Source organism: Balaenoptera physalus (genome assembly GCF_965194825.1).
Source record: "Balaenoptera physalus genome assembly, chromosome: 11".
NCBI lineage: Eukaryota > Metazoa > Chordata > Mammalia > Artiodactyla > Balaenopteridae > Balaenoptera > Balaenoptera physalus.
Genome location: NC_138896.1, coordinates 70206435 through 70233931, shown reverse-complemented (window position 1 = coordinate 70233931; position 27497 = coordinate 70206435). Strand labels below are relative to the sequence as shown.

At 48.3% G+C, this 27497-nt stretch overlaps 2 protein-coding genes across 11 annotated transcripts in view; one reads left to right on the top strand and one right to left on the bottom strand.

Annotated features, from left to right (window-relative positions):
* Positions 1 to 27497, bottom strand: part of KLHL18 (kelch like family member 18) — a 152892-nt gene that overhangs the window by 64966 nt on the left and 60429 nt on the right. For 2 of the 3 annotated variants that reach the window (XM_082411984.1, XM_082411985.1), the window contains exons 3-5: positions 25934 to 26017; positions 14486 to 14573; positions 98 to 141 (exon numbers count right to left, since the gene is read on the bottom strand). In XM_082411984.1, the coding sequence (XP_082268110.1) occupies positions 98 to 141; positions 14486 to 14573; positions 25934 to 26017 (216 nt within the window). The remainder of the gene's footprint in view (positions 1 to 97; positions 142 to 14485; positions 14574 to 25933; positions 26018 to 27497) is intronic. The other variant, XM_082411987.1, reaches the window with a different exon arrangement.
* The window catches only part of KIF9 (kinesin family member 9), a 49545-nt gene that overhangs the window by 11093 nt on the left and 10955 nt on the right, over positions 1 to 27497 (top strand). For 5 of the 8 annotated variants that reach the window (XM_082411977.1, XM_082411975.1, XM_082411978.1 and 2 more), the window contains 14 exons: positions 6636 to 6719; positions 6830 to 6922; positions 7686 to 7833; positions 8934 to 8998; positions 11009 to 11086; positions 16253 to 16321; positions 17160 to 17264; positions 18759 to 18814; positions 19586 to 19676; positions 20163 to 20296; positions 21861 to 22052; positions 23220 to 23434; positions 26473 to 26649; positions 27082 to 27197. In XM_082411977.1, the coding sequence (XP_082268103.1) occupies positions 6636 to 6719; positions 6830 to 6922; positions 7686 to 7833; positions 8934 to 8998; positions 11009 to 11086; positions 16253 to 16321; positions 17160 to 17264; positions 18759 to 18814; positions 19586 to 19676; positions 20163 to 20296; positions 21861 to 22052; positions 23220 to 23434; positions 26473 to 26649; positions 27082 to 27197 (1623 nt within the window). Of the gene's footprint in view, positions 1 to 6635; positions 6720 to 6829; positions 6923 to 7685; positions 7834 to 8933; positions 8999 to 11008; positions 11087 to 16252; positions 16322 to 17159; positions 17265 to 18758; positions 18815 to 19585; positions 19677 to 20162; positions 20297 to 21860; positions 22053 to 23219; positions 23435 to 25872; positions 25973 to 26472; positions 26667 to 27081; positions 27198 to 27497 lie in introns of those variants that run through there. The other 3 variants (XR_014250519.1, XR_014250520.1, XM_082411980.1) reach the window with 2 other exon arrangements.

The following is a 27497-nucleotide window of genomic DNA, read 5'->3' as shown; positions in this document are numbered from 1 at the left end:
AAAACTGTTTAGCAATAAAAAGAAATGGAGCACTGATACATGCTACAGCTTGGATGAATCTCAAAAAAATGCTAAGTAAAAGAAATAAAAAAGTTACCTGTTGTATGATTCCATTCATTTGAAATGTCCAGATAACCACATCTATAGAGACAGAAAGCAGATTAGTAGTTGCCTGGGGGAGGGGACAGGAAGTGACTGCAAATGGGCCTGAGAGAACTTTTTGGAGTGATACAACATTTTAAAAATAGAGTTGTGGTGATGGTTGCACAACCCTGTAATTTTACTGATTTTAAACATCATTGAATTGTATACTTAAAACAATGAGTCTTATGGTGTTTAAAATATATGTCGGGGACTTCCCTGGTGGTCCAGTGGCTAAGACTCCACACTCCCAATGCAGGGGGCACGGATTCAGTCCCTGGTTGGGGAACTAAGATCCCGCATGCCATGCGGGACAGCCTAACAAAAAAAAAAAAAAATATATATATATATATATATATGTATATTTATGTCAAATAAAACTTTTTAAAAAAAATTTCTATTTATTTATGGCTGTGTTGGGTCTTCGTTTCTGTGTGAGGGCTTTCTCCAGTTGTGGCAAGCGGGGCCCACTCTTCATCGCGGTGCGCAGGCCTCTCACTATCGCGGCCTCTCTTGTTGCGGAGCACAGGCTCCAGACGCGCAGGCTCAGTAATTGTGGCTCACGGGCCTAGTTGCTCCGCGGCCTGTGGTATTTTCCCAGACCAGGGCTCGAACCCGTGTCCCCTGCATTGGCAGGCAGATTCTCAACCACTGCGCCACCAGGAAACCCAAATAAAACTTTTTTTTAAAAAAGCATTTAGGTGTCCTCAGGGGTGATAGAAACCTGGATCCCTTGCATGTACACAGAAGAAGGAGCCTCCCAGGTGGCAGCAATGAGGCATTCTTGTCTTATTGTTGCTCCTAACACTTCACCATGAAGAATGATGTTTGTCGCAGGTTTTTGGTGGCTTAAGTTTAAAGAAGGTCCAAGTTTGTGAAGAGTTTTTTTAATCATGAATAATTATTTATTCATACCCTTTGAAGTAAGCACTCTCCTGACTTGTATGGTAATCATTTCCTTGTCTTCTTTATAGCTTTACCACCTGGAGCATCCCACCTATGTTTCCTCAAGCAGCATAAGTTCCTTTTTTGGAAATTTATATACAAGGAATCACGTAGGATGAATTCTGTCTTATTTCTTTTACCTTTTATCTACTTTTTATGTGTAGTTCATCTGATGTTGCTGTATATTTTTCACTTTCATCATATTACATTGTGTGAATATACTACAATTTAGTTATCCATTCTACTTCTGATGGACAGTTGGGTTTTCCTAGATTGGGTGTATTTCAGACACAGCCACTAGGAACGAGAACTAGCAACATTCTTGTATGTATATCTGGTGCACATAAGCATGAATTTCTCTAGGTAAAATCAAGAACTGTAATTGCTGAGTCATACAGTGTGTGTGTCTTAAGCTTTCTTAAATGATACCAACTATTTTCCACAATGGTATACTCCCATAACAGGTTATCAGAATTCCCATTATTCTGACCCTAAAATCTTGACCAATCTGGCTGGTGTGTAGTGTTTCCCACTGTGGTCCCACTCAGTGGTTTATATTTCCCTGATTACCAGTGAGATTAAGGACCTTATTATGTGTTTATTGACCATTTGGATTTCCCTGTTCATGTCTTTTGTTTATTTTCTTTACAGATGTCTTTTTTCTCCTTATTTGTTTGTATAAATTCTTTATATATTCTGAAAACTAGTTCTTTTTTCAGTTGTGTGTATTACAATGTTTTCTATTTCCTGTGACTTTTTTTTTCTCTTGATGTGTTATTTGATGAACAAAAATTCTTAATTTTAGGTTAGTTGAATGTGTATAAATTTCTTGTTTTGGCTTTTTGTGTAAAGAGCATATGAGAGGATTTTTTAAAATTTACTCTGACAGTCTTTATCTTTTAACCGAAGCACTTCCTTCCATTTGCACTTAACGTAGTTACTGAAATACTTGGGTTTAAATCTGTCATTTGATTGTGTGGTCTTTGTCCCATTTATTTTTCTTACCTGTTTTGCCTTCTTTTTCATTGGATTTTTTTTTATTATATTTGTTTCCCTCTTTACTAGTTTGGAAGTTATATATTCGTTCATATTTATATTTTCGCTCTCGTTTTTCCTAGAAATAACAACTTGCATAGTTAATGCACACACATACAGACATACATACACAAATAAGTTGTATAACTGGTGAAATCTGAATAAGCTCTGTGGATTATACCAATGTCAATTTCTTGGTTTTGACATTGTACTACCGTTTTATAAGATGTTAATCATAGGGAGAGGCTGAGTAGAAGGTAGAGAGGACCTCCCTGTATATTTCTTCCAAATGTTCTATGAATCAAAATAAAATGTTACCTTATCATAACAAATATACTTTGTAATTTGATTATAAGCTCTACTCCCTTGGCCCTTTATCAGTGGGTCTTTTCTGAGGCTTGGGTTGAGACTATATTACTTTAGAGAATAGTTTTTTCTTTCAGGAGCCTAGGGAACATTACCAATCCAGGGTCTCTTTAAATCAGATTTTTTGAAAAACATTTTTATTTATTTTATTTATTTATTTTTGGCTGCGTTGGGTCTTCGTTGCTGCGCACGGGCTTTCTCTAGTTGCAGCGAGCGGGGGCTACTTTTCGTTGCGGTACACGGGCTTCTCATTGCGGTGGCTTCTCTTGTTGTGGAGCATGGGGTGTAGGTGCGCAGGCTTCAGTAGTTGTGGCACGTGGGCTCAGCAGTTGTGACTCGCGGGCTCTAGAGCGCAGGCTCAGTAGTTGTGGCGCACGGGCTTAGTTGCTCCGCGGCATGTGGGACCTTCCCAGACCAGGGCTTGAACCTGTGTCCCCTGCCTTGGCAGGCAGATTCTCAACCACTGCACCACCAGGGAAGCCCTACAGAGGGGAGAGGGTGTCTGTACTATTGGAGAGGAATTCCAAAGTTACGAATCTCAGAGCTTATATAGGAGCTGGTACATTTACTCCTCTTCCCCTCTGTTAGGATAGAGAGAGATTGCAGCACAGCGCGGGGTGGGGCGGAGGTGGGGGGCGGTGCAGCTAGAGACAGAAAGGGAGAATGAAAGAGAGCATGTGCTTTTATTTTGTAAATCCTCTCTTAGGGAAGGAGGGCAAGGTCTCTACCTGGAAGTTAAGCTTTTGGTTCTGAAGGAGAAAGATCTTATCACCCTTTGAATGTAACAGATGGCTTGGGTGGGGGGATGGGAGTGGAGGGAGGTGAGGGAGGATACAAGTGGCTCTAGGTCTACCACCTTCAGAATGTGAAGAGCAAATGGATTTGGGAGCAAAAGGAGATATTCTCTATCTTTATAACACGTCAATTTCATTGCTCAGAGAATCACCAAGAAATCCAGCAAGGGCTATCATACAGCACCCCCATCTGCAGGTGCCCTCAGGGCAATAAAAGCATTGGCTCTAGCTTGCAGTTCCTGGATTCCTGCTCCTGCTTTGTGTCTGGCCCTGGGTCCTGACCTTACTTTCTTGCAGTCTCAGCCATGCATTCAAAAGGAATTTTTAAATATTCTCTCTATCATCTTTAGGTGTTTTGCAGTAGGAAGTTTTCTGAATATTTAGTCCATTGTATTCCTGGAAGGCCCCCTTGATGTTTTGGGCTGTGATACAATGCAAAAGGTGTAGAACTTAGAATTGGGGACTTGGGCTCAAATTCAGGTTTCTTTCAATCTATGAAGCCTTAATGTCGAGCAAATCATTAATCTCTTCAAGCTGCAGTTTGCTAATCTATAAAAGTGGAGACACTGTTTTTAAACCTACCCCAAAACATTGTTATGAGAATCAGATGGGATCAGGCATTTTTTTAAATTGAGGTATAATTGGCTTGTAACATTATATTAGTTTCAGGTGTACAACATAATAATTCAATATTTGTATATATTGCAAAATGATCACCATAATAACTCTGGTTAACATCCGTCACCATATATAGTTACACATTTTTTCTGTGTGCTGAGAACTTCTAAGATCTACTCTCTTTGCAACTTTCAAACTTTCAAATATGCAATACAGTATTATTAATAGTCACCATGCTGTACATTACATCCCCGTGATTTATTTTATAAATACTCTGAAGTGGAATTGCTGAATCATATGGTAGTTCTATTTTAAAATTTTTGAAGAGGGCTTCTCTGGTGGCGCAGTGGTTAAGAATCCGCCTGCCAATGCAGGGCACACGGGTTTGATCCCTGGTCCGGGAAGATCCCACATGCCGCGGAGCAACTAAGCCCGTGCGCCACAACTACTGAGCCTGCGCTATAGAGCCTGCGAGCCACAACTACTGAAGCCCACGTGCCCTAGGGCCCATGTTCCACAACAAGAGAAGCCACCGCAATGAGAAGTCCGTGCATCGCAACGAAGAGTAGCCCCCACTCACCACAACTAGAGAAAGCCCGCGCGCAGCAACGAAGACCCAATGCATCCAAAAATAAATAAAATAAATTAAAAAAAAATTTTTTTTTGAAGAGCCTCCGCATTGTTTCCCATAGCAGAGGCACCAGATGGGATGATGCATTTGGAGCACTGACTACAGAGCCTTGCACACAATAAGTGCTCAGTGGATGCTGTTCAGAAGCATGATTGGCACTGCCTCAGCACTCATATTTAGAATTGAACCAGGCATGTTTGTTTGCAGCAGTAGTTCCTCAAGGGCCATGTCCTTGCTAGGAAGTGATGGTGGAAGGATAAATGTGAGGCCTAAAGAGGCTCGCTGTGGGGTGGAGAAGGACGAGGAAGAAACCCGTGACAACCAGGGCACAATCTGAACTGTGCTCCAGGAGTGACAGACACCTGGATGGATGTGGTTAGGGGGAGGGCAGTCAGCAAAGGACTCTTCATGGAGGAAAGGACACTTCTCTGGCCTTCAGAGGTTGCTTAATTAGAAGGCAGAAAGACAAGCAAAGAGGGCACTTCAGAAAGAGGGGACTGAAAGATAAAGGTGAAGTGACCCCTTGTACTCTTGGTGAATGTCACTGAATTTGCAGGACAGGTGGACAGTATGAGGCAATGAGGGTATAGCCTGGAGGCCAGCCAGGCCTCCTCCACAGCCCAGGGCCTCCCCTCCTCTTCGGGTGCTCCACTCTCCCCAGGGGAACGTGGCATCACTGATTTGAGGCTTGTTCATAGCACCTCTCAGGGGCCTTTAAGGAGACGGAGTCCCTCCTGCAAGGATCTCTTTCTCTAAGGACGGCCATTTCCACCACATTTCCTTTTTAAGTGTATTCTGGTCATAGTGCCCAATCCTATGAATTAGAGGCAAGGGCCTGCTGTCCCTTTAAAGAAACAAATTATTGACTTTTTCTAACTTTTAAAAGTGATACATGTTCACTGTAAAAAAAATATATGAAAGCACAAGCCTGTATATATAAAAAATTCACCTATAAACTCCAACCCAGAAGTGACCATTATTAACATCTTGGTAGCACGATCTGTTTATTCTTTCTTCTATGAATGCTTTTGCATTCCTTAGATTGTACCATCATATGATTTTGTCCTTCATTTTGTTAATGAAGTGTATTACATTGATTTGTGTATGTCAAACCATCCTTGCATCCCGGGGTATGCAAGGATGTCGTTGTGGTGTATAGTCCTTTTATTGTGCTGTAGAAGTCAGTTTGCTATGATTTTGGATTCTGCATTTTTCTGTTATTAAAAACTATTTGTCGGGACTTCCCAGGTGGCTCAGTGGTTAAGAATCTGCCTGCCAATGCAGGGGACACGGGTTCGAGCCCTGCTCCCGGAAGATCCCACATGCCGTGGAGCAACTAAGCCCGTGTGCCACACTACTGAGCCTGCACTCTAGAGCCCGTGGCCATGACTACTGAGCCCGTGAGCCACAACTACTGAAGCCCGTGCACCTAGAGCCCGTGCTCCGCAACAAGAGAAGCCACTGCAATGAGAAGCCCACGCGCTGCAACAAAGAGTAGCCCCCGCTTGCCACAACTAGAGAAAGCCCGCGTGCAGCAACGAAGACCCAACACAGCCAAAAATAAATAAATAAATAAATTTATAAAACAACAACAACAACAAACTATTTGTCAGCATTCTCCTGGCTGCATAACATTCCATTGTACAGCTAGACCATTCCCTAATTGTTGGATATGTAGGTTGGTTATGATTCAATATTCATGAACATTTTTAAGCCTCTTAATTCTTATTGCTGCTTTGCTTTTCAGAAAGCTATTATACAGGAAGTTCCCTGGTGGTCCAGTGGTGAGGACTTGGCGCTTTCACTCACGAGGGCACGGGTTCAGTCCCTGGTCGGGGAACTAAGATCCCACAAGCTGCATGGTGTGGCCAAAAAAAAAAAGAAAGAAAACTATTATACAAATTCACACATCTCTAGCAGTGAGTGAAAGTATAGGTCTGGACTCCAATTTGTCTTATATTCTACTAGTTTATAAATGAGATTTCCCTGGAAGGCCTGGCTGATAGCAGTGATGTAAATATCATTTCTGCATAATTGAAAAATGATCCAAATGCCATGTTATTTTAATATTTCAAAACGTTGTCTGTGTTTTCCGTCTTCTTCAGGGAGAGACCAACAGGATTATAGCCTCCCACACAATGAACAAGAACTCATCTAGGTCACACTGCATTTTCACAATCTACGTGGAGGTAAGTGCGAGCTCTTTGAAGAGCCGAGAGGGGTGGTCGATTCCCATGGGGCCTGCTCAGTAAGAACCTTCTCCCTGTGACAGTTTAACCTCTTTTTGGGTGTTTCATAGGCCCATTCGCGGACCTTATCAGACGAAAAGTACATCACTTCCAAAATTAACTTGGTGGATCTAGCAGGCTCGGAGAGGCTGGGGAAGTCTGGGGTAAGTGGGGGAGCAGGAAATTCTTCCTCAAGAAGCCACAGCTCTGTTTCCGGCTTAGTTTCTGTGCACCTGGGCCGTCCCTCATTGGGCATTCGTGAGTACCATCCCGAGCTAGGCGCAGTGGAGCTGGAGGGACAGAACTAGCAGAGGTGAAACAGAGAGGCAGTTCCTACCTGGCAGGATTTTTGTAAACATTAAATGAGATGATGGCTCCTAAATTCTTAGCAAAGTGCCTGGCACTCAGTCAGTGCTCAGTCAATGCTCCATGCTCGTATTAGCATTTCTCTATGTATCAGTGTGAGTGTTCACACAATGAACATTTGCATTAATTTTTCATCTCACATAAATATTCATGTGAGCGTATTAACGTAAGTATTCACAAGAGCATTCAGATGAGCATTCCTATGTGCATTCGTATTAATGTTTGTATTTGTGTATTGAATGAATGTATATTCCCAGGATTATTTGCTCAAGTATCTACACAAATATTCCCATGTGTATTCATAATAGTGTGACTCTTAAGGGAGTATTCATATATTCACATAAGTATTCATATTCACATGAGCATTCATTCATAAGAATATTTGCACGAGTGTTCCTGTGAGTGTTCCCATTAGCCCAAGGTGGATACAATACAATCCCATGACAGGGAGAGAAGACCCGGTTCTGGGAAGGAGGCTCTGGCCTGGCCACAGACCTGCAGTGTTCTTTGTGGGGCAGCCTCTCCACTTGGTCTGATGAGGAACTGACCTTTGGTTTGTAGTCTGAGGGCCGAGTCCTGAAGGAAGCCACCTACATCAACAAGTCGCTGTCATTCCTGGAGCAGGCCATCATTGCCCTCGGGGACCAGAAGCGAGACCACATCCCCTTCCGGCAGTGCAAGCTCACCCACGCCCTGAAGGATTCCTTAGGTGAGGGTGTGGTTGGTGCACAGCGGGGACGGACAGGCCTGGCATGTCTGTTACTGGTGATAATGGAATTGCTCCCTCCTGGTGGCATGGACTTACCTGCAGCCTTTTCACAGTGACCCCAGGCACACCTGGAAAGGCAGAATCAAGCACAGTGCCCTCTCATGTCCCCCATGCCATTCTCTTCACTCCTCAGAACCTTTGCTTAAGCTTTTGCCTCTACCGGAAGTACCTTCTCATTTCCCCTCTTCCCTGAACCAGCTGGCAGAATCCTTCATCACCTTGAAGACCAAGGTGGAGGGCTTCTCCTGTGATGTCTTCCTTTCCCTGACTGAGGAGCTGGGGCTGTGTCTTGTTATCCTTGTGTTCCCAGGCTTTCGCATTGGGCCCAGTGGCATGGTGGTTGGTGAGTGATTATTAACTGAGTGCTCCCCCCAACCCCCCCCATAAGCAAAGCCCTGGCCTAGAGGCCTCTGCCCTACCCCAGGCCTTCTCTCCTCTGCTTTTCCCCCAGCTCCTCTTTTAGGTACATTTGACAGCCTCTCCTGCTTCTCTTCCTCTTCCCCTTGCCTCCTAGCCTCATGCATGCTTGCGTGTGTCCTCTCTGACCCTGTCTCAGTCAGCTCAGGCTGCTAGAACAAAATATCACGGACTGGGTGGCTTAAACAACAGACACCTATTTCTCGCAGTCCTGCAACCTGGAAGTCCCAGATCAAGATCTGGCAGGAATGGCTCCTGGTGAAAACTCTCTTCCTGGCCTGTAGATGGCCACTTTCTCGTTGTGTCTTCACATGGCAAAGAGAGAGAGAGAAAGAAAAGAAAGAGATCAGAAAGGGAGACCGAGCTCTGGTCTCTTTCTTTTCTTACAAGGGCACTAATCCCATCATGGGGCTCCACCCTCATGACCTCATGTAAACTTAATTACTTCCTGCAGGCGCCACCTCCATATACCATCACATTGAGGGTTAGGACTTCAACATATGAATTTTGAAGGGACACAAATGTTCCGAGCCCTCCCGCCTCTGCCGCCCACCAGCCTCAAAGGAATCTCTTGGCAGAAAACACACATGGTTCATGACCCTTCTGTGTCCTGCTTTCTGCAGGGGGAAATTGCAATATGGTCCTTGTGACAAACATCTATGGAGAAGCCGCCCAGTTAGAAGAGACGGTATGTAAAGACAGCCAATGCAGCTGGGATGGAATTCCTCCTCATGCATGCCAGGGCTGGGTAAACTGACACAGTAGCTATAGACATGGTCAAGGGTGGAGGGATCCAGGGATGAGTCTGAGCCAAAATTGCTGAAGGGGGCCCAGCCAGGATCCAAATACCAAGTACCAAGGGGCAGAAGCCATGTCAAGGAAGAGGCAAGGCAGGTGGCAAGCTCAGTGTGGGGGCCTATGTGAGGAGAGAAGGCTGAGAGCCAGCTTTGTGGGGCAAGGACTGTGTTTTCTGGCCCATGCCAGGAGTATTTGGCCACTGCAGCGAGGATCTCAGGAAGGAGAGGAAGAAGAAGAAGGTGCAGCGGCTGGATAGGCCCTGGCGGCCATGCTGAGGCCTTGGCTATTCTGCTCCAGGTGGCTGGGGCTGTCACCAGGTTTTAGTAGGAGAGGGCTGTGGCCAGAGTTGTGACTTGGGGAGATTAATCCAGCAGCAGGAAACAGGTGACCCGGGGAGGTGAGAAGCTTATGAGAACCAGAGGCAGAAATACGAAGTGAGCCAGTGACACAGGTGAGTCCACATAGCTAGGCACCCAGGCTGGGGCTCCCCGCCTCTCCTCCCTACCCATCCTAAATAAGATAGGTTTGGAAATCTCTCCCTAGACATTTTGCTCAAATGTGGATGTTTGGGGCAAGCTTCAGTCATCTGGAGAATCCACTAGGTGAAACAGGTCATTTCCAGGGACATTGCAGGGCAAGATGCTCCTTCAGGGCCTCCCAGCTTGGTGCATTAGGGACCATCCCAGCTTCCAGGGGGAGTTCTCCTGCCACATACCCAGTGCCCTGGGACTTGGGAGGCCAGAGAGGGGAGCTCCAGCTGACGTGCAGACAGCATCCCCAGAGGAAGCCTTCAGGCACCTACTGGTCTCACAGCATAACGAAGCATGAGTGAACCCCAAGAGGAGTCATATGAATATTGGGCCTCCTGGCTGCCTGGTTAAGAAATACATCCTCCAAGACCGTGGAAGACCCTTTCTCCCCTTATCCCCACCCCTGAGATGGTCACACAGGAAGCAGCTCTCCTGGTACCTGCTGTCCTCCGAGGCTTGTGCCCACACCACCTGGGATCTCTGATTAGGACTGAGCCCATAGGAGCCCTAAGGAGCTGCTGGAAGAGTATCGGGGGTTGGGACAAAGGCATATTGGGGGTGTGGAAGCTCATGATTCTCTTCTCCAAATGCTTTAATACTTTAAAACTGTTCCTGTCATGATTTGTGTTGCTTTATGCAGTGACCACGCATGTGTGTATGAGGGAGTCGTGGCCACACTTGCTGCTGTGCTTACAGCAGGAGAGTCTGATTTCACCCTCACACAGGAGCAACTCCAACTAAAATGACAGGGGTCTCTTCCTGAGGGCTCTCTGTGGGCCAGTTCTGTCCAGAGCACATTACATACCTCAGCACTAAGTCTGCCAGTGACCCTGTGAGGCAGGTCTTCCCAACTTTACAGAGAAGTTACAAGACCTGTCTGAGGTTGTGCAGTCAGTTGGTTGGTGGCTGAGCTCTTAACCACTAAGCAAGACTGTCCAATGGAAGAGCCCTTTCAGGCCTTCCTCAGGCTACTTCTGGGTTACCCATCCCCCCTCCAAGTCGGCTTCCCTGTTTCAGGGCTCCGCGTCAGCCCAGCACAGTATGAGGCTGGGGTGTCAGGGCTCACTGGCTGCTCCTCACTGCCAGGGAGCAGCCCTCCACTCCTCATGGAACATCAGCGCAGTGGGGTTGTTTCCCAAGTGCCCGCTTCTGTGGCCACCCCATGGGCCCCCAGCCATAATTACCCTTGGCTGGCTGTGCCCCCAGAGGGACTTGGGCAGGACCCCCAGACGTCACTCCATGGGCCCATGGAGCATTCCTCTCTGCAGGGAGACTTGTTTTCTAGTGGAATCCTTTAACCTGTTTTGCGAATATCTCTACTCACAAGTAATTGACCAAGAACCTAGAGGTCTGTCTGATCTGTTTTTCAGCTGTCTTCACTGCGGTTTGCCAGCAGGATGAAGCTGGTCACCACTGAGCCTGCCATCAATGAAAAGTATGACGCTGAGGTACTAAGGGGCTTGTAGGCAGCTATCTCGCTGTGGGGAAGGTGTATGGGTTTGCTGCCTGGGTCACAAGAGCCTGGCTTCCCTTCCTGCCTTGACCAAAGATACCCATGTGATCCTGGGTCAGTCCCTTTCTGCTCTGGGATAGGCCAGTGTTTAGAGTCCCTTGGGGGCTGCCACAAAGGTGAAAGGGCTAGGTTAGGCCCCCACCCAATTCCTATGTGGGGCTTCAAGGCCTCTGAGTGCCCTGGGCTTCTGCATGAGAGTCCTTAGAGCTAATTGTTTCTGAGCTAAATCAGTGTGGACCATCTCTCAGACTCATCTGGTTAGGTCACTACAGAACTTCTTTCTTCCCAGTCTGAGCAATCCCTCTCAGCAAACAGCTGACCAATCAGAAGAATGATCAGCATCACCATTAGCCAGGGAAATGCAAGTTAAAACCTTAGTGGAATTCCACCCTCAGACTAGCAAAAATTAGAAATTTTCTGACAATGTAGAAACAATGGTATGTGCAGAAACAGCAATGCTTATTTATTTCTTGTCAAAGTGTAATTGACAACCACTTTGGAGAGCACTTTGGCAACATCTAGTAAAGTAAAAACACATTTACCAATAATTTGGTTTTCCTTTAACATGCTTATGCAATCGTAGTTACTGGAGACAGGAACATATACATGCCCTAAACCCATGACAAACTAGCTAAACTTTTCAGATTCTAAATCCTGAAGGAAAATAACAGTCCGGGGACTCTGTGGATCTAACCCATGGTTTGGAGGTTGAGGAGGAAGTAGAGCTTAGAGCAGTGGTTCTCAAACTTGAGTGGGTATCAGAATCACCCTGCGGGCTCATTGAACCACAGGTCACTGCACCCGTTCCCAGAGTTCCTGATTCCATCGGTCTGGGGTGGGGGCTGAGGATTCAAATTTCTTATGAGTGTCCCCAGTGCTGTTGCTGCTGCTGTTCTGGACCACACTTGGAGAATGACGGGCACAGTAGTTAAGAGCGCTGGCCCCTGCGTGGGGCTATACTGGTTCAGCAGCCTGCTCTTTTCTTCGTCAGCTGTATAACCTCAGCGAGATACTTATTCTTTCTAAGGCAGGAGTAACAGAGTTCACTCTCAAAGAGATGTGAAGAACAAGATAATGGGTAGGAATCTTTTAGCACAGTGCTGTCATGGAGTAAATGCTCAGGGAATGTTAGCTAGCACTCTAGTCACTTCTGCAGACCAGCAGTATCACTTCTAGGTATATAGTCTAGCAGCATTCTCACATATGCACATAAAGAGACTTATAGAAGATGGTGCTGCACTGCTTGTTGTAATGGTGAAAAGTTAGGAACATGATTAATAGCCTTTAACAGAAGAGTAGCTAAGTAGGTTGCAGAGGGAGGGAGCCAGAGCTAGAGCTGTGAGCATGGATAATCTCTAGTGAGAAAACAACTTGGGGATTGAATGGTGGCATCTCTCGTTTATACCAAGTATAAGAACATTCAAAGCAATGCTGATCATCATTAGTGGATAGATGTGTGTACAAAGAAAAAATGTATGGGAGTGAAAAGACCAAACTGAGCAGAGGCTCCTTCTGGATGTCAGGGTGGGGAATGGATTTGGAGTGGGGTAGCCAGGGGCTTCACATTTATCTGAAATGTTTTATTTCTTAAAAAAACAAAAACAAAAACACCTGAAGCCAATATGGTGGCATGCTGTTAAAGTCAGATTTTAGGGTGGTCTTCCCAAGGTTTCATGGCATTATTTTCTATGCTTTTCTGTAGCTTGGAGCTTTTCTTATTTATTTTTCTTATTTTCTTATTTGGTGCTCTCTTAGCTTAGGACTACCACATTACCACCTGTGAACCTGGCTGAGTGGGCGTTGCACCTGGCAGCGAGGACTTTCATTTTAATGTAATTCCTGTTCTGAAATCTGCACTGTTGTTCCTGGACAGCCAAGTTGCCATGTCACCAAATGCAAATGTGTTTGTAATCTTTATGATAAGCATTTTCCTTTATATGTATGAGTTCTCGAGAGAGACCTGGAAAATTATTTTGGTTGTTGCCTTTCCTAGACTGTAGCCTGTATTCCCAGGTTGTTTCCAGCACCATTTTCAGTACTGATACCTCTTTTCAAGGGGGTGGAATAGCTTCTGTAGAGTTTCCTTGGTTGGTGGGGCTGGCTGTAAGGTGGGAGATTGAGTTTCTGATCCACCTCTGCTACCAGCTCTCTGTGGTGAGTTGCTCAGGCTCTGAGCCTCAGGATATTCATCTGTGAACTAGGAGGTTGGACTGATGACTTCCAGCAACCCTCCCACTATGTCATTCTGTGACTCTGTGAGGTGGTGTAAGGGTTGTGAGCCACGGGCATAAACAGACAGCAGAGAGACTTGGGGTACCCTACTCTGCCAAGAGGAAGCACACCTGCGTGCTGCCGTGGGGTCAAAATAGGGAAAATTCTTAGGCTGATAGCTGCTCACAATCTGGCGTGGACTTAAGCAGAACTCTCTGAATTATCCTCATTACGTTTATGATGGAAACACCTAACCATCAAGGAACTTACATGGGTCTGTGCTGTCTCTGAGGCATTTTTTTTCCATCCAGAAAATGCCCCTGTTTCTTATAAGGGAGTTGGTCAGCCAGGAGGTGCTGCCAGACCCTATTCTGTGGGGTCTTCTGCTTCAGCCCTATTTCCAAGCAGCTTCTTTCCAGTCAGTAGAAGAGGGCAAGTTAGAGGCCACTAAGCTTGCCAGGCAGTAGGAGAAGTGGCTTCCATACTCTCAGGGTGCAGCATAGAGGCTGGTGACCCATGGGAGCAGATGGCTCATTTCCACCATCACCTGATTGGCCCAGAGGTCTAACCTGGCTCCTCATGCCACACTGGACAGAGTCATCCAGCTGGAGGTCCCCAGCAGCTCAGCCAGACTTTTCCTAGCTGGGTGTAGCGCATTTTCTAGAGCTGAGATCCCTCAGCTGAGAGGAGGGGATGGAGATGAGTAGGGGCTGGCCACCAGTCCTCTCCCGTTCACCTCACAGGGAGTCCACCTGAAGGACCATCTTGAGGATGTCCAGAGGGGCAGAGTCAGAACCTGGACACTGGTCATGTGTCTTGAGTTCAGGCTTTGTGCCCCGATTTTCCACTGAGCCACCGGGACACCAGGACCCCTTGCTACAGACTGGTGACAGCTTTGGTCACCAGTCCTGAGAACCAGCTGTCAGGGGCTCCCTCCAGTGGCCATTTTTTGACAACTAAAGGAAGCCCTGTTGTTCACAGTGAAGGTTCTCAGCATGAAGTCCCTTGTGCTTCTTATATGAAAAACACTAGGACAGTATCTATCAAATGTAAAATGACTAAGCAATTCTGCTTCTAGAAATGTATCATTTATTCATTCAGCTAAAATTTATGGAGTACTTACTATGTGCCAGGCACTTTTTGAAGCACTTGGGATGTATCAGTGTACCAACAGAAACACAAATCTCTGTCTTTGAAGAGCTGACAGTCTGCTGGGGGTGGGAGAGATAGATATAATAAGCATAAGAAATCAGTCATTTCTAGATTTGCTATTTACGACAACATGGATGAACCTAGAGGACATTATGCTAAGTGAAATAAGCCAGACACAGAAAGAAAAATACTGCATGATCTCACTTATATGTGGAACCTAACAAAGTCAAATTCATAGAAGCAGAAAGTAGAGCAGTGATTACCAGGAGTGGGTGGGGGCAGGCTGAGAAATGGGGAGATGTTGGTCAAAGGGTACATATTTTTAGTTCTAAGATGAGTTAGTTCTGGGGACCTAATGTATAGCATGGTGACTATAATTAATAGTAGTGTATTGTGTACTGAAAATTTGCTAGGAAAGTAGATCTCAGATGCTCATACCACACACACAAAAAATGGTAACTAGTGGATATGTTAATTAGCTTGACTGTAGTAATCATTTCACTGTGTACATGTATATCAAAACGTCATGTTGTACACCTTAAATATATATAATTTTTCTTAAAACCAAAATAGGTAAGTTGTAGAGCTTCACTGTCCAATACAGTAGCCACTACTCACATGTGGCTACTGAAATCAGTAAAAAAAATTTTTTTGTTTTGGCTGTGCTACGCAGCATGCGGGATCCTAATTCCCCAACCAGGGATCGAACTCGTGCCCACTGCAGTGGAAGTGCGGAGTCTTAACCACTGGACCAGCAGGGAAGTCCCCTGAAATCAGTAAAATTAAATAAAATTAAAAATTCACTTCCTTGGTCCCACCAGTCACATTTTAAGTGTTCAATAGCTTTATGTGGCTTGCAGCACAAACACAGAACATTTTCATCATTACAGCAAGTTCTATTAGACAACACTGCTCTAGGATATGTTCTATGAAAGAAAAGTAGAGCAAGATGTTAAAAAAGAGTGGTGTGAGGGTGGGGAGGGGATTGCAGTTTTACATGAGGTGATAGAGGTGCGCCTAATTTAGAAGCTTTTGAACAAAGACTTGAGGGAGGTGAGCCATGGAAATACCTGGGAGGAGAGTGTCCCAGGCAGAGGGGACAGACAATACAGAGGCAGGAATGTGCCCATTTGGTGGGAGTGAAGTGAGCAGGGGGAAAAGAGTAGGAAAGAAGTAATAAGGCAGATCACATAGAGCTCATAGATCACTGTGTTTTCGTATACAAAGATGTAAGTGCAAAGATGTTTTGCAGCATTTTTTGTAGCAGCAATAAATTGGAGGTGGCATACCTGATTATCAGTGGGGAATGGTAATGCTTTGCGTAGTGGTTGGGAAGGATGAGGGTCAATGCACCCTGGAGGCATGGGCTGCACTGAGAGGGCCATTACCCTGTTGGACTGGAGTATCCTGGAGCTCCTGGGAGTCAGGGTTTGAGGTGGCCCTAGGGGTGCCCGTGCTCACTCTGTTCTCAGTCTCCTCTGCAGTAAGAGGCAGAGGCCAGGGGACTGCTGAGACCCCCTCAAACCCTAAAGTCACCCAGTTGGGGAAAAGTCACCAGTGGGGAGGGAATCATCCAGATGCTGAGATCACACCCCATGGATTACCTGGAAGAGCCAGGATGTCCAGGCACAGGTGGGGAATTATAGGCTTGATATGGAAGAGGCAGGGTGGCTTCTCTGACCGTCCTCCCTGCTTTCCTCCTCACCCCCCCGCCCCACACAATATGTTTCCCTGGCAGCGGATGGTCAAGAACCTGGAGAAGGAGCTGGCACTGCTCAAGCAGGAACTAGCCATCCATGACAGCCTGGTAAGGGGCTAGAGGTGGTGGTGGGGCGTGGTTGCCAGAATGCTAGAGGGACTAGGGTCAGGTTACCAGGGGGGCAGAAGGGCTAGGTTGGGAGGGGGCAAAGGGTCAGGGCAGGGATGCTGGATGAGCAGAGCCGGTTGGGTGGGCGGAGGGACTGGGTGGACAGGGGGCCAGATGGGTCGGGGGCTGAGTAGAGAGACTCGGGGGTGGGGCAGAAGGGCTGGGGGACCAGGAATGTCTGGTAGGCAGGGACACTGGACAAACAAGAAGATGTGGACAGGGGTGTCAGATGGTCAGGCAGTAGGCAGGGGGATGAGGGGCAGGGGCCAGAGGCCTGGCAGGGGTACAGGGGCAGACAGCATGATGGGTCAAGGTCAGGAGAGGTGGCCCCTGACCAAGGCTGGATGGTCAGGTGGGGACAGCAGCAGGGAGCCATGAAGGCAGGGGGTGGGGGCAGGAGTCCTCCAGTAGCCTGTCTGAGCTAATGCTCATGGTCCAGAGGAGCCTCAAGGCAGAGGCTGCCCCCTCCCTCCTGTGGCCCTCATCCTACAGAGTCTGCTGAGACTCAGTCAGCAGAACCCCCTTGTTTGGAGTAGCAGGCCCCCTGTTGGGCAGCCTCTCCTTCCCCGCCCTACCTGGTTGTCCCTTGCTGACCTGAACACCTGGCCTGTGAGTCAGGCCCTCCTTGCCAGGACGTGGTGATGAAGGGAATGGAGCTGGCTTGGGCGGCCAGGGTCTGTGCCCAACCTCCCCACTTTGGTTCTCAGAATGGTCCCTGCCACCCCGCTTGGGCTTGGGTGCTTGGAGCGTAACAATATGTTCCTTTTCCTCCTCCAAGGCCAACCGTACCCTTGTGAACTATGACCCCATGGATGAAATTCAGATTGCCGAGATCAACTCCCAGGTGCGGAGGTACCTGGAGGGAACGCTGGACGAGATTGACGTAAGGAGCCCCTCAGGACCACCGTGTCCAGCTGGCCCGGGCCTCCATCTCCCGGCCATACCCCGAAGCGTGCTGTGCTAGCCTTGGAACCTCACACTGAGAGGGTACAGGGGGTGTAGGGTAGGTGGTGCTGGACTCCTGGCCTCAGGGCCCTTCAGCCCACCTCAGGGCCTCGGTATCCATGTTTAGGGTTGCAGGGCTGTAGGTGACCCACAGAGTGGCTGACAGCCTTAAACAGCCTTGAATATACAGGAGGTGGTCCATCACTGGGGGCACAAGTGTGGACCCTGGAGCTAGGCTGCCCTGGATCGAATCTCAGCTCAGCTATCTCCTTGCTGAGTGACCTCAGGAAAATGCTCAAGCTCGTGTACTCTGGTGGCCTCACCTGTACGGTGTGGTTGGGAGGGAAACCGAGCTGGGATGAACTGAGATGCAGCACCTCAGGGGCTTGACTGTGCCAGGCAGAGTGAGGGCATTAAAGGATGACGGTCATGCTGGTTGTCTACAAGGCAGAACCCCCAGGGCCCATGCTGGAGTGGGCCAAGGAGGAGGAGACAGCAGCCACACAGGGAAAGATGCATTGTTTTTATAGCACAGGCTGGCAGACCTCTCACCAGGGAGCTCATGGGCAGAACCTTGCCCGGCCTGTTACTGTGAGCAGCTGCCAGAGGCAAGCCTGGGACAACTGAGGGGCAGGCTGCTCTGGTCTTCCTAATAAGGGCAGCCCCAGACTGACCAAGGCGTCGAGGGTAATGCTGGCGGGCTATAGGCCCAAGAGGGAAGCTGATGGCCTTTCTTCAGCCACAGGTGAGTGTGTCTGTGCCCACACAGAAAGGTTCGTAATGGAACCTTTTGGAAGCAGGAGAGAGCTGAGGACAATAAATTTTATTTAAATGTTTTCTTAGTATTTTCAAGAACTAGAATCATTTTAATTTTATAGAGGTCTTCACTCAGAAAAGGTGATTTTTATAGTCGCAGTAAATAGTTTTAAAACTACTAATCAGGTGTTCCTCTGTTCTTGAGGAGGGCTGGACTGCCACTTTGCTGAGAGGGTATTGGCAGATGTCCCATTCTTTTTTTTTTTTAATATTTATTTATTTTTGGCTGTGTTGGGTCTTCGTTGCTGCACACGGGCTTTCTCTAGTTGTGGTGAGCGGAGGCTACTCTTCGTCATGGTGTGCGGGCTTCTCATTGCAGTGGCTTCTCTTGTTGCGGAGCACGGGCTCTAGGCACGTGGCCTCAGTAGTTGTGGCGCACAGGCCTAGTTGCTCTGCGGCATGTGGGATCTTCCCGGACCAGGGATCAAACCCGTGTCCCCTGCGTTGGCAGGCGGATTCTTAACCGCTGCGCTACCAGGGAAGTCCCAGATGTCCCATTCTTGAGACAGATGGTCCACGGGTTAGCCAAGGGGTCCTGGTTTCTCTACTAACACAGACACAGCCCTGGTCCCGTGGTGCCCTTGGTCTAACCTCTGCCTTGTTCTCTTCCCTCCAGATAATCAACCTCAGACAGATCCAGGAGGTGTTCAACCAGTTCCGGGTGGTTCTGAGGTAAGGGACCCACCCCATCCACCCCACTCCTACGTCAGGCTGCCATTTTCATTTCCCATGGTATGGATGCCGGTCTCCACGTGCACTGCCTTCTCTCTGGTGTGTGAGGAGCCAGATCAGAGGCCTCTGGGTATGGCAGGCCCTGGGTGTCTGTGGGCCTGAGCTCTCATATCCTCCTGCCCTTCCCTTCCCCTGGGGGAAGTGGGGAGGACAGCCCTCCATTCAAGGGCTACTCAGAGACGAGGTGGTCCCTGGTTTCCTGAGTTTATTAATTGGACAGGAGGTCCTTATGGAGTGCCAGCCCTGAAGATGGCCGGAGCAGGACACTTTGATACTCCCCACAACCCCCTCCCCACCTCAGGAGGGATTTGTGGTTTACTTGAGTACAGACATACCTGTAGCCTGACTGGCTGATGCTGGATGGTATCACAGAAGCTGGGTATGTGATTTTGAAGGGCCTGTTAGAGACGGACAGGTGGGGAAGCATGGTGCCGAGGCAGGCTTACGGTCCTTGTTAAAGGTCATCTTAGAGCAGTTGTGCTTGGCACATAAGGTGGCCCCTGCAGATTTGGGGGCTGGACAAGGGGTACACGCACTGGGGAGTGGGGAGCAGGGGAATGAGCATGTTTTGTCTGGTCTGGTTCATGATGAGGATGTGGCTCTGTCGCAGGGGCCACACACAAACAACTCCTAACTCCAGTACTTGGTGCTTGCCGCAGTGGGTTCAGCATGGCTCCAGCTGTGAGGGGTTCTTTCACTCTCTCTCCCAAGCCAACAGGAACAGGAAGTGGAGTCCGCTTTGCGCAGGAAGTACACCCTCATAGACAAGAATGACTTCGCAGCCATCTCTGCTGTCCAGAAGGTAAGCACAATTGCCTCTTGCCGACAAGACTCACATCAGATTTTTCCATCCCCAGATCTTTCCAGAGACAGCGAGTGTCCTGCATTAAAGCAGATCTAGGGTTGCAACAGGTAAAGGTAACACCAGCATGAGCATGGGGTGACCCATGCAGGAGTAAACCGCATATGAGTTCAAAATGTTCTCCATAAAATGGAGATGTGGCTAGTAGTAAACAAGACCAATTCCCAGAGTTAGGTTGGAAACGGGCCCCAAGAGCCTCAGAGTATGGAATGAGACACCAGACCATGAGAGGAGTTGATGTAGGAAGTGGACATTGAGTAGGGTGGTCAGAGACAGCTCTGCTGGGGACAGCCTGGAGTGACATCAGCAGGAGCCACATCTCGGTGTGTGGGATGAACATGTCCACCTTTGGTCCATATACGCCTGGTTCCCCAGGGAGCCTGAAACCTTAATCTAACCACAGACCTGCAACTGGCCTCTGTCCAGGCAGGGCTCGTGGACGTTGACGGCCACCTAGTGGGCGAGCCTGACGGACAAGGCTTCGGACTCGGAGTCGCCCCTTCCTCTACCAGACCCGGGAAGAAATCCAAGTCCAAGAAGATGTTCAAAGAGCAGCTCAGGTGAGTGACCTTCCTGCTGCTCCAGCTCATCAGCACCTGGCCCTCCGTGGCTGGTGAAAGGGAGGACATAAGCTGTCCCTCCCTTCCCCCAGTGTTAGTTATGGGGTGGTCACAATGGATACCTCTCCTGCCAATACTAGCAGCATCTGTGGGGCCCAGGCTGGGGCCGGTCACCTGTCATCCTCACAGCAGTTCCACGAGGTGGGAGTTCATGTCTCCATTTTAACTAATGAGGAAACAAAGGCTCAGAGAGGGGAATTCATTCCAAGGTCACGTTGCTAAGGTGTGGTAGAGTGGAAGTGAGAAGCCAGGCCGGCACTCGCCCTCCGGTACTTCATGTGGAAACCCAGCCCCCACCACCAGGTTCCTTCTGTGACCCGGCTAATTGGCACCCACATCACTTAAAAACTCCAGCTCACCTTTGAGGCAAGACTCGTTTGTAGATGCAGGGTGTCAAGGTTCCCTTAATGAACCAGCCTCCCTGGGAAGTGCTGTGTCGTGGTGGACAAAGCACATGCTCTGGAGGTAACACCTGGGCTCACCTCCCTGCTCAGTAGTTCTTTCACCCAAGGGGGTCACCTTCTGTGAGGTGTAAGAGCCTCTCTGCCTCTGTTTCCTTATCCCTAAAATGGGTATAATAATAATAATAGCATCAGTCACTGGGGTGGTTTTGAGGATAAGTGAGTAAATGCAGTCCCTGTCCCTGGAAGACCTCAATACAAGTAAGTTGTTACCATTATTATTACTTGTAAAAGGACACGGGCCAGAGCTGATTGTAGAAAACTGTCACATGCAGTACTGGAGTCGGGTAGGAGGATGCCCTGGCCTCCTCCTGCCTCTTCAGGAGGGCGGTCACACCCCCAGCCTCTCTGTTCTGCCGTTGGGTAATTAGTGCAGTTAACAAATGGATCGAGGCTTGGTTCCCCCAAGCCACACCTGTTGCAAGAAGAAGAAAAGAGAAGGAAACAGTGGAAGGAGCCATGGACATCCTCCCTTTAGTTCAGTCCTGCTCACATGTACCTCTCTGGGAGGGAGGACCCTGGGTGCCATCAGTTGGAGAGGGAGGATGGCTACTTTCCGGAGAGCTGGTGTGGGCACTGATAGAGGTGGGAGAGCAAGTCGTGGACTGGTCAGAGCAGCGGGGCAGACGTGTCTCTCTTTACTGTTGGTCCACAGACAGACACACCCTGGGTGGGGGCTCTGCTACTCCTTCCCGGGGATGCCTGTGTGACTAATACCTCAGCAGCCATGATGCTCCTTAGAGCCTGTGGCCCACCCCAAAGGTCCTTATGCTTCCAAACTGGAGACTGCCCATTCTTCCCAGGTGTCTCCTGCTGAGACTGCTGGAAGGAGGACTTCTTTTTCTGATAAAAGAGAGAGAAATTCTCTCCTCTTCCTCCCCATCTGCATGGCTTAGGGTTGTACTCTTTGCCCTTTGGCCTGGGTTTATGTTCAAGATCGGAGCTGAGCGGGCTGGGGCTTCTGGTGTATGAGTGCTGAGCAAGATTACTCCCCTCAGCGTCAGAGACACTGAGCCTGGGGTCTCCCTGCCTTCTCCTTCCAGCTCCTTGGCAAGAAAGGAGGGTGCCAGCAGCCCTGTGAGTGGCAAGGACTTGGATGCTTCCACCTCCAAGACCCAGTTGACCCCATCCTCCAAGGATGGAGATGTCAAAGACATGCTTCTGCAGGACCGGGAGACCTCCAGTATTGAGCCCCTTGCCTCGGAATCCCCAAAGGAGGAATCACACCCACCCAGGTGACCACCTAACAGTAACCGCTGCACCAGATCATACAAAATCAGAGTATGACAAGGAAAGAGCACCTGCAGATAGAAGAGAAATAAAATGGGGTAATAGGCAAAGACTAGGAGCACAGTCCAAAAAAGAAGAAATATGATGGCTTATACACGTGCAAAATGGTTCAACCTCAGGAGTCATCCAAGATACACAATTATACACAGAATCATTTTAGACCCTCCAAATAGCAATTATTTAAATAATTAAATTTGCATATTTTGAATAAGTAATGTATTCAAAAGATACAAAATTCTCAGGTATGAGACCCTTCCTCCAGCCACCCAGTTCCTCTCTGTGGTGAGTCAGTGATTGAGTTTTTAGGAATCTATCCTGAGGAAATAATTAGAGATGTAGACAAAGATTTATACAAAAAGATTGTGTCATTAATTTAAAAAGCAAAAGAAAAAATTTTTGGTAACACCTTCAATAGTTGACATTAGGGAAAGGGCACTAAGTGAATTATTTTCTCTGCCCTTGAAATGTACAAAGATGTACATGAAGAATTCTTCCTCAGCCTGTGAACATTTCCAAACATTCAGAGAAGTTGGAAGAATTGTATAGTGAACCCCCTCTTGATTCTGCCATTAATGTTCCTATAGTATTTCATCATGTGTCTTTCTCTCCATCCTTCCATCCATCTTTTTTTAAAAAATGGATTTCAAAGTAAGTTGCAGACAATCTACTTTCCCCTGCCCAGCACTTCATCTTACATCTTATTAACTAGAGTTCTCAAAGAGTTCTTAATAGCATGAAAGAATGCTTCTGTGAAAAAAGTAAGATGTAAAATTATATATATTGCATGACTCCAAATATTAAAACAGTTATCAAAGAAATGAAGGAGATACACTAAAGTGTGGTTGCCAATAGGTAATGAGTGGTATTTTGGGTTTTTTTTTTGTAACTTTTCCTTACTTTCCTCATTTTCTGCAATAGTCACGTGCCCTTGTGTACTCAGTAAAACAGAGACGAGAGAATGATTCCTACACAGTTTAGCTCCCATCTGGGGTACGCGGTGCCCAGGAATTCGGACCTCCTGCTTACAGAAGCCCCAGGGAAGAAAGGTGAAGTGCCCGGTGGCTCCAAGACAGCTGCCCCATTTCTCCCTCCTCCTTCCCCTCCATCTTCAGGCCCAGCACCCCACCCGCCAAGCCTGTGGCCTTTGAGGACTTTAAGAACGAACGGGGTAGTGAGATCAACCGCATCTTCAAAGAAAACAAATCCATTTTGAACGAGCGGAGGAAAAGGGCCAGCGAGACCACACAGCGTATCAATGCCATCAAGCGGGAGATCGACATGACCAAGGAGGCACTAAATTTCCAGAAGTCACTACGAGAGAAGCAAGGTAAAGGTGATGGGAAGATAGTTGGGGGACAGTGGGATCTGAGTCATCCTGCTCGGGATGGGGCAGCCTTGGGCACTGGAGGACTGAGTTGGAAGGGGGCCAGCAGGGGATGTTGGGGTGCAGGCTTCATCCCTGGGTCATCACTTGGCTCTAGTCAGCCCTGGGGAACCACAGAGTCCTTTCCTGTCAGCTAGCTTCTGCCTGCAAGTCCCCCTTCTTGCATTATCTCAGATCTAAGTGCTGGACCTTCCATCTGATATGTGCTTCTGCCCATGGAGGGACAGAATGTTGGTCTTGTAGACACTTCCCCAGGGAGATGGGTGGCTGGCGACCGCCACAAGGTCCGTGGGTCCTGGTGTTGTCTCCTCACTGACCACAGTGGTCTGATTGGGGTAGGGGTGCTGGTCAAGACATGAGAAACTGAGGAGGGAATGAGAATGTGGATACCAGGGGCCAAGTGATTCACTGTCACTAAGACCATTCCTCATGCCAACCCCGCAACAAACTGGCCTAGCAAAGCCTCGTCTCTTAAGGCAGGTGGTGTGGGAAGCCCTCAGGCTCAACGAGCAGGGACCCCTGTGTGGGGAGTGGGGAGAGTGCTCACCTGGTTACCCTGACCTGGTGCCCTGGTCCCAGTGGCAGACACTGCCCACACCTTCAATGTGCACCAAGAACCCTCAAGCTTGAGTGAGCAGAGGACTCATTTGGGAGGGCTGGTCAAGTGCAGATTCCTAGGCTGCAATCAGTGGCTCTGACTCAGGAAATCTGGAGCAGGGCCCAGAACATGCATTTTAATGAGTAACCATCCCAACACTGAGGCTGGTGGTTCAGAGGCCACACTCTTGTTCACAGGCAGGGCACACCACCGGTTACTGGGCTTTCCCTTGCTAAATCGCAACCCTATGCTAGGCCAGCCTTCTTGAATGATCTCACTGATCACCTGGGCATCTCCAGGTGGCACTTGGTTTTCTGCAGGTCAGGGGGATCATCTCACTCACAGAGGTTGCATTTTACTCACTTATTTCTCAGAGGGCAACTTTATTTCCAAATTCTTGGGGCTACTTTGCTCATACCCTACGGACCAAGCGTAACACACTGTTCCAGAGGGCAAAGCCCTCCATGAATTTGGGAAGTAGGGGAAGGTGGGTGATGGTGGCTCCAGACATGACCCCACCCAGAACCTCTAGAGTGAAGGCCTTGCAGGACCAACAAGCACTTCTTTCTCCCTTCTGCCTACACCTTGTTTTTGTTTTTTTTAAAAAAAATATTTATTTATTTATTTATTTATTTGGTCGCACCAGTTTTTAGTTGTGGCAGGTGGGCTCCTTAGTTGCAGCTCCAGGGCTCCTTAGTTGTGGCATGTGGGCTCCTTAGTTGTGGCATGCGAACTCTTAGTTGCGGCATGCATTTGGGATCTAGTTCCCCGACAAGGGATGGAACCCGGGCCCCCTGCATTGGGAACACGGAGTCTTAACCACTACGCCACCAGGGAAGTCCCCCCACACCTCCTTTGAATATGCAACCCCTTATTATATATTTACATATTTTAAATAATATATATGCATGCTATGCTGATATATCACTTACTCCTCAATATACCTGAAAATGGATATTTTTAAAGGATGGGATGTAGAAGAAATAAACAATATTTTCAAATATTTAAACTTTTATCAGTATCAAAAAACATTTTTGCTCTTTCCCCCTCCAAAGCAGTTGTTTTCCCATTGGTTGTTAAAATACCAAGCAAAATACCTTTATCTTAAGGGAACAGATCAAGTAAATTCATTTTTTAAAATATTTTCTAGGTACCTTGACTGACAGCCACTTATCAGCCCAGAACAGTCACTGAATTTGAGACATTAATTAGTCGTTTGTGGGGAAAAAAAAAAAAGAAAGAAAAATCATCTTAAGTTCAGCTCTCATAAGCGTTTTCTTTGGAGATAATCAGAGAACCTCTGGGTAGTACAAAAGATGTCACTCCCCATGTCAACAGAGTACTGTAAAGACTCTACTCTGTGATTGACGGATTTGTCTGTATCAAAGTGACCACAGCAGGCCCACGGCAGCAAACCAGGTTGCTCTGCACTGAAGGTGAGGGCTACCCTGGACCCCCCCTCCCCCACCACTGCAAGCACCTTGAATTGGAACCCTTGCCTCTCCATGAATGGTGTCAGTGACACTTAATGTGCCTCACTTCTCCCCTGTAAACATCAGTGGACGTGCTAATGCTTTCCTCCGGCACCTGGGGACTGCCTCGTGCACCCTGGCCACACACCTCGGTCACACACAGGACTCACTCTCCAGGGGTCCCCGGGCTGGGTGTTGACACGACGCCTTTGCTGAACTTTCAAGGTGCTGTGGGCAGTAGACAGCCAGGTGAGTGGCTCCACAGATATTGTTATTTTGTCTTAACCCAACAACCTTCATCAAACTGACAGACCTTAAAAGGTCCATCCAAAGAGACAGTGAGTGGAGGAGATGACCAATAGCACAACTGACCTCTCTCCTCCTGGAGCCCTCTGACAGCCATCCGACAAGATACAGATGTCTGATGGTCTCTGACAAGAAGGTAGCCGGCGAATGCTGAAATCATCAAGAAGACAATTTGAAATGTGGGTTTACATCTACTGTTATTAATAAGGAACCCTGCCCAACTGCCTTGTGGTACTAGCCAGTGGTGGCAGCTTGTTTACATAATTTATAAAAAAAGGTAAACACCTGTATAATAGAGGTATTTACTGGATATCTTTGGCTAGTGGGGTTTAAGATCAAAGTAATCGTGGAACTTGGGCCATCTCTACCCTTTCCTCTGCCCACCCCTCCTGTTTGTCCTAAAAATGCCAGTGTGGTCCTCTGACCTGAGCTCCCTCTCCCTGTGAGACATATCCTAGTAGCCTGGCCTTCTCATGCCTTGTCCACCTCCATGCTGCACCCCAGCCCTTCCCAGGTCCTGTCTTCATGCTTTGCCAGCACTCTCCCCTCTTTCTGACCACCTCAGGTGGGCACCTCATTCCCTAACCTCCTCCTTCCCCCTGCAGGCGAGTATGAAAACAAGGGGCTGATGATCATTGATGAGGAGGAATTCCTGCTGATCTTGAAGCTTAAAGACCTCAAGAAGCAGTACCGGACAGAGTATCAGGACCTACAGGACCTCAGGGCTGAGATCCAGTACTGCCAGCACCTGGTGGATCAGTGTCGACATCGCCTGCTCACGGGTGTGCCGTTTGGGAAGGTTGGCTGGCCACCTGGGGTTCCAGGAGGCACAGGGCAGGGCTACCGTCTGGGTTCTAGAAGTGGCTTCAGAACTCTTCTCTGGCAGAGGCAGGGGCTGGACAGGACTTTTTTGTTTTCGGCTATGCCCTGGGGCATGCGGGATCCTAGTTCCCCTAGTTCCCGCTGCAGGGATCGAAGCCTGCAGTGGAGTCTTAACCACTGGACTGCCAGGGAAGTCCCTGGACAGGGCTTTAGATGTGTGTTTCCAGGATTCTGAGGGCAGGAGATGGAGATGGGAAAGGGTGAGACCCTGGAGCAGGAAGTGAAGAGAGGGTGAGCTGTGACAAGCACGAGACAGAGAGACACACACAGCCTTGACCTGCTTCCTCAGGGACTCCCCACCCTCACAGTGCCATCTCCCTGTCTCCCTGCAGAATTTGACATCTGGTACAATGAGTCCTTCTTTGTCCCTGAGGACCTGCAGGTGGCACTGAAGCCAGGTGACAGCATCCGGCCAGGCATGATGCCTCTCAGCAGGATTGTGTCTCTGGTGAGTGGCACAGGGCAGGGGTGGGGATGGTGGACGAGCACAGGGCAGTGGGCAGTGCCCCTTGTCCTCTGTTCTCTCCACAAGCTTGGCAGTGTACCGGCTGCTCCCAGCCTCTCCTACAGCTGGCCCAGGCAGGTGGGCAGGTACAGGTCTCTCCCCCGTTATCAAGGATGAGGACACAGAAAACACCACATGCTGCTGCACCCCTTCTTGAGTGGCTCATCTTTCCCTGGTGGCGGTTACAGGGTGTCCATGATGACACTGGAAAACATGAGGCTGGGGGATTGTGAGCTATCCTGG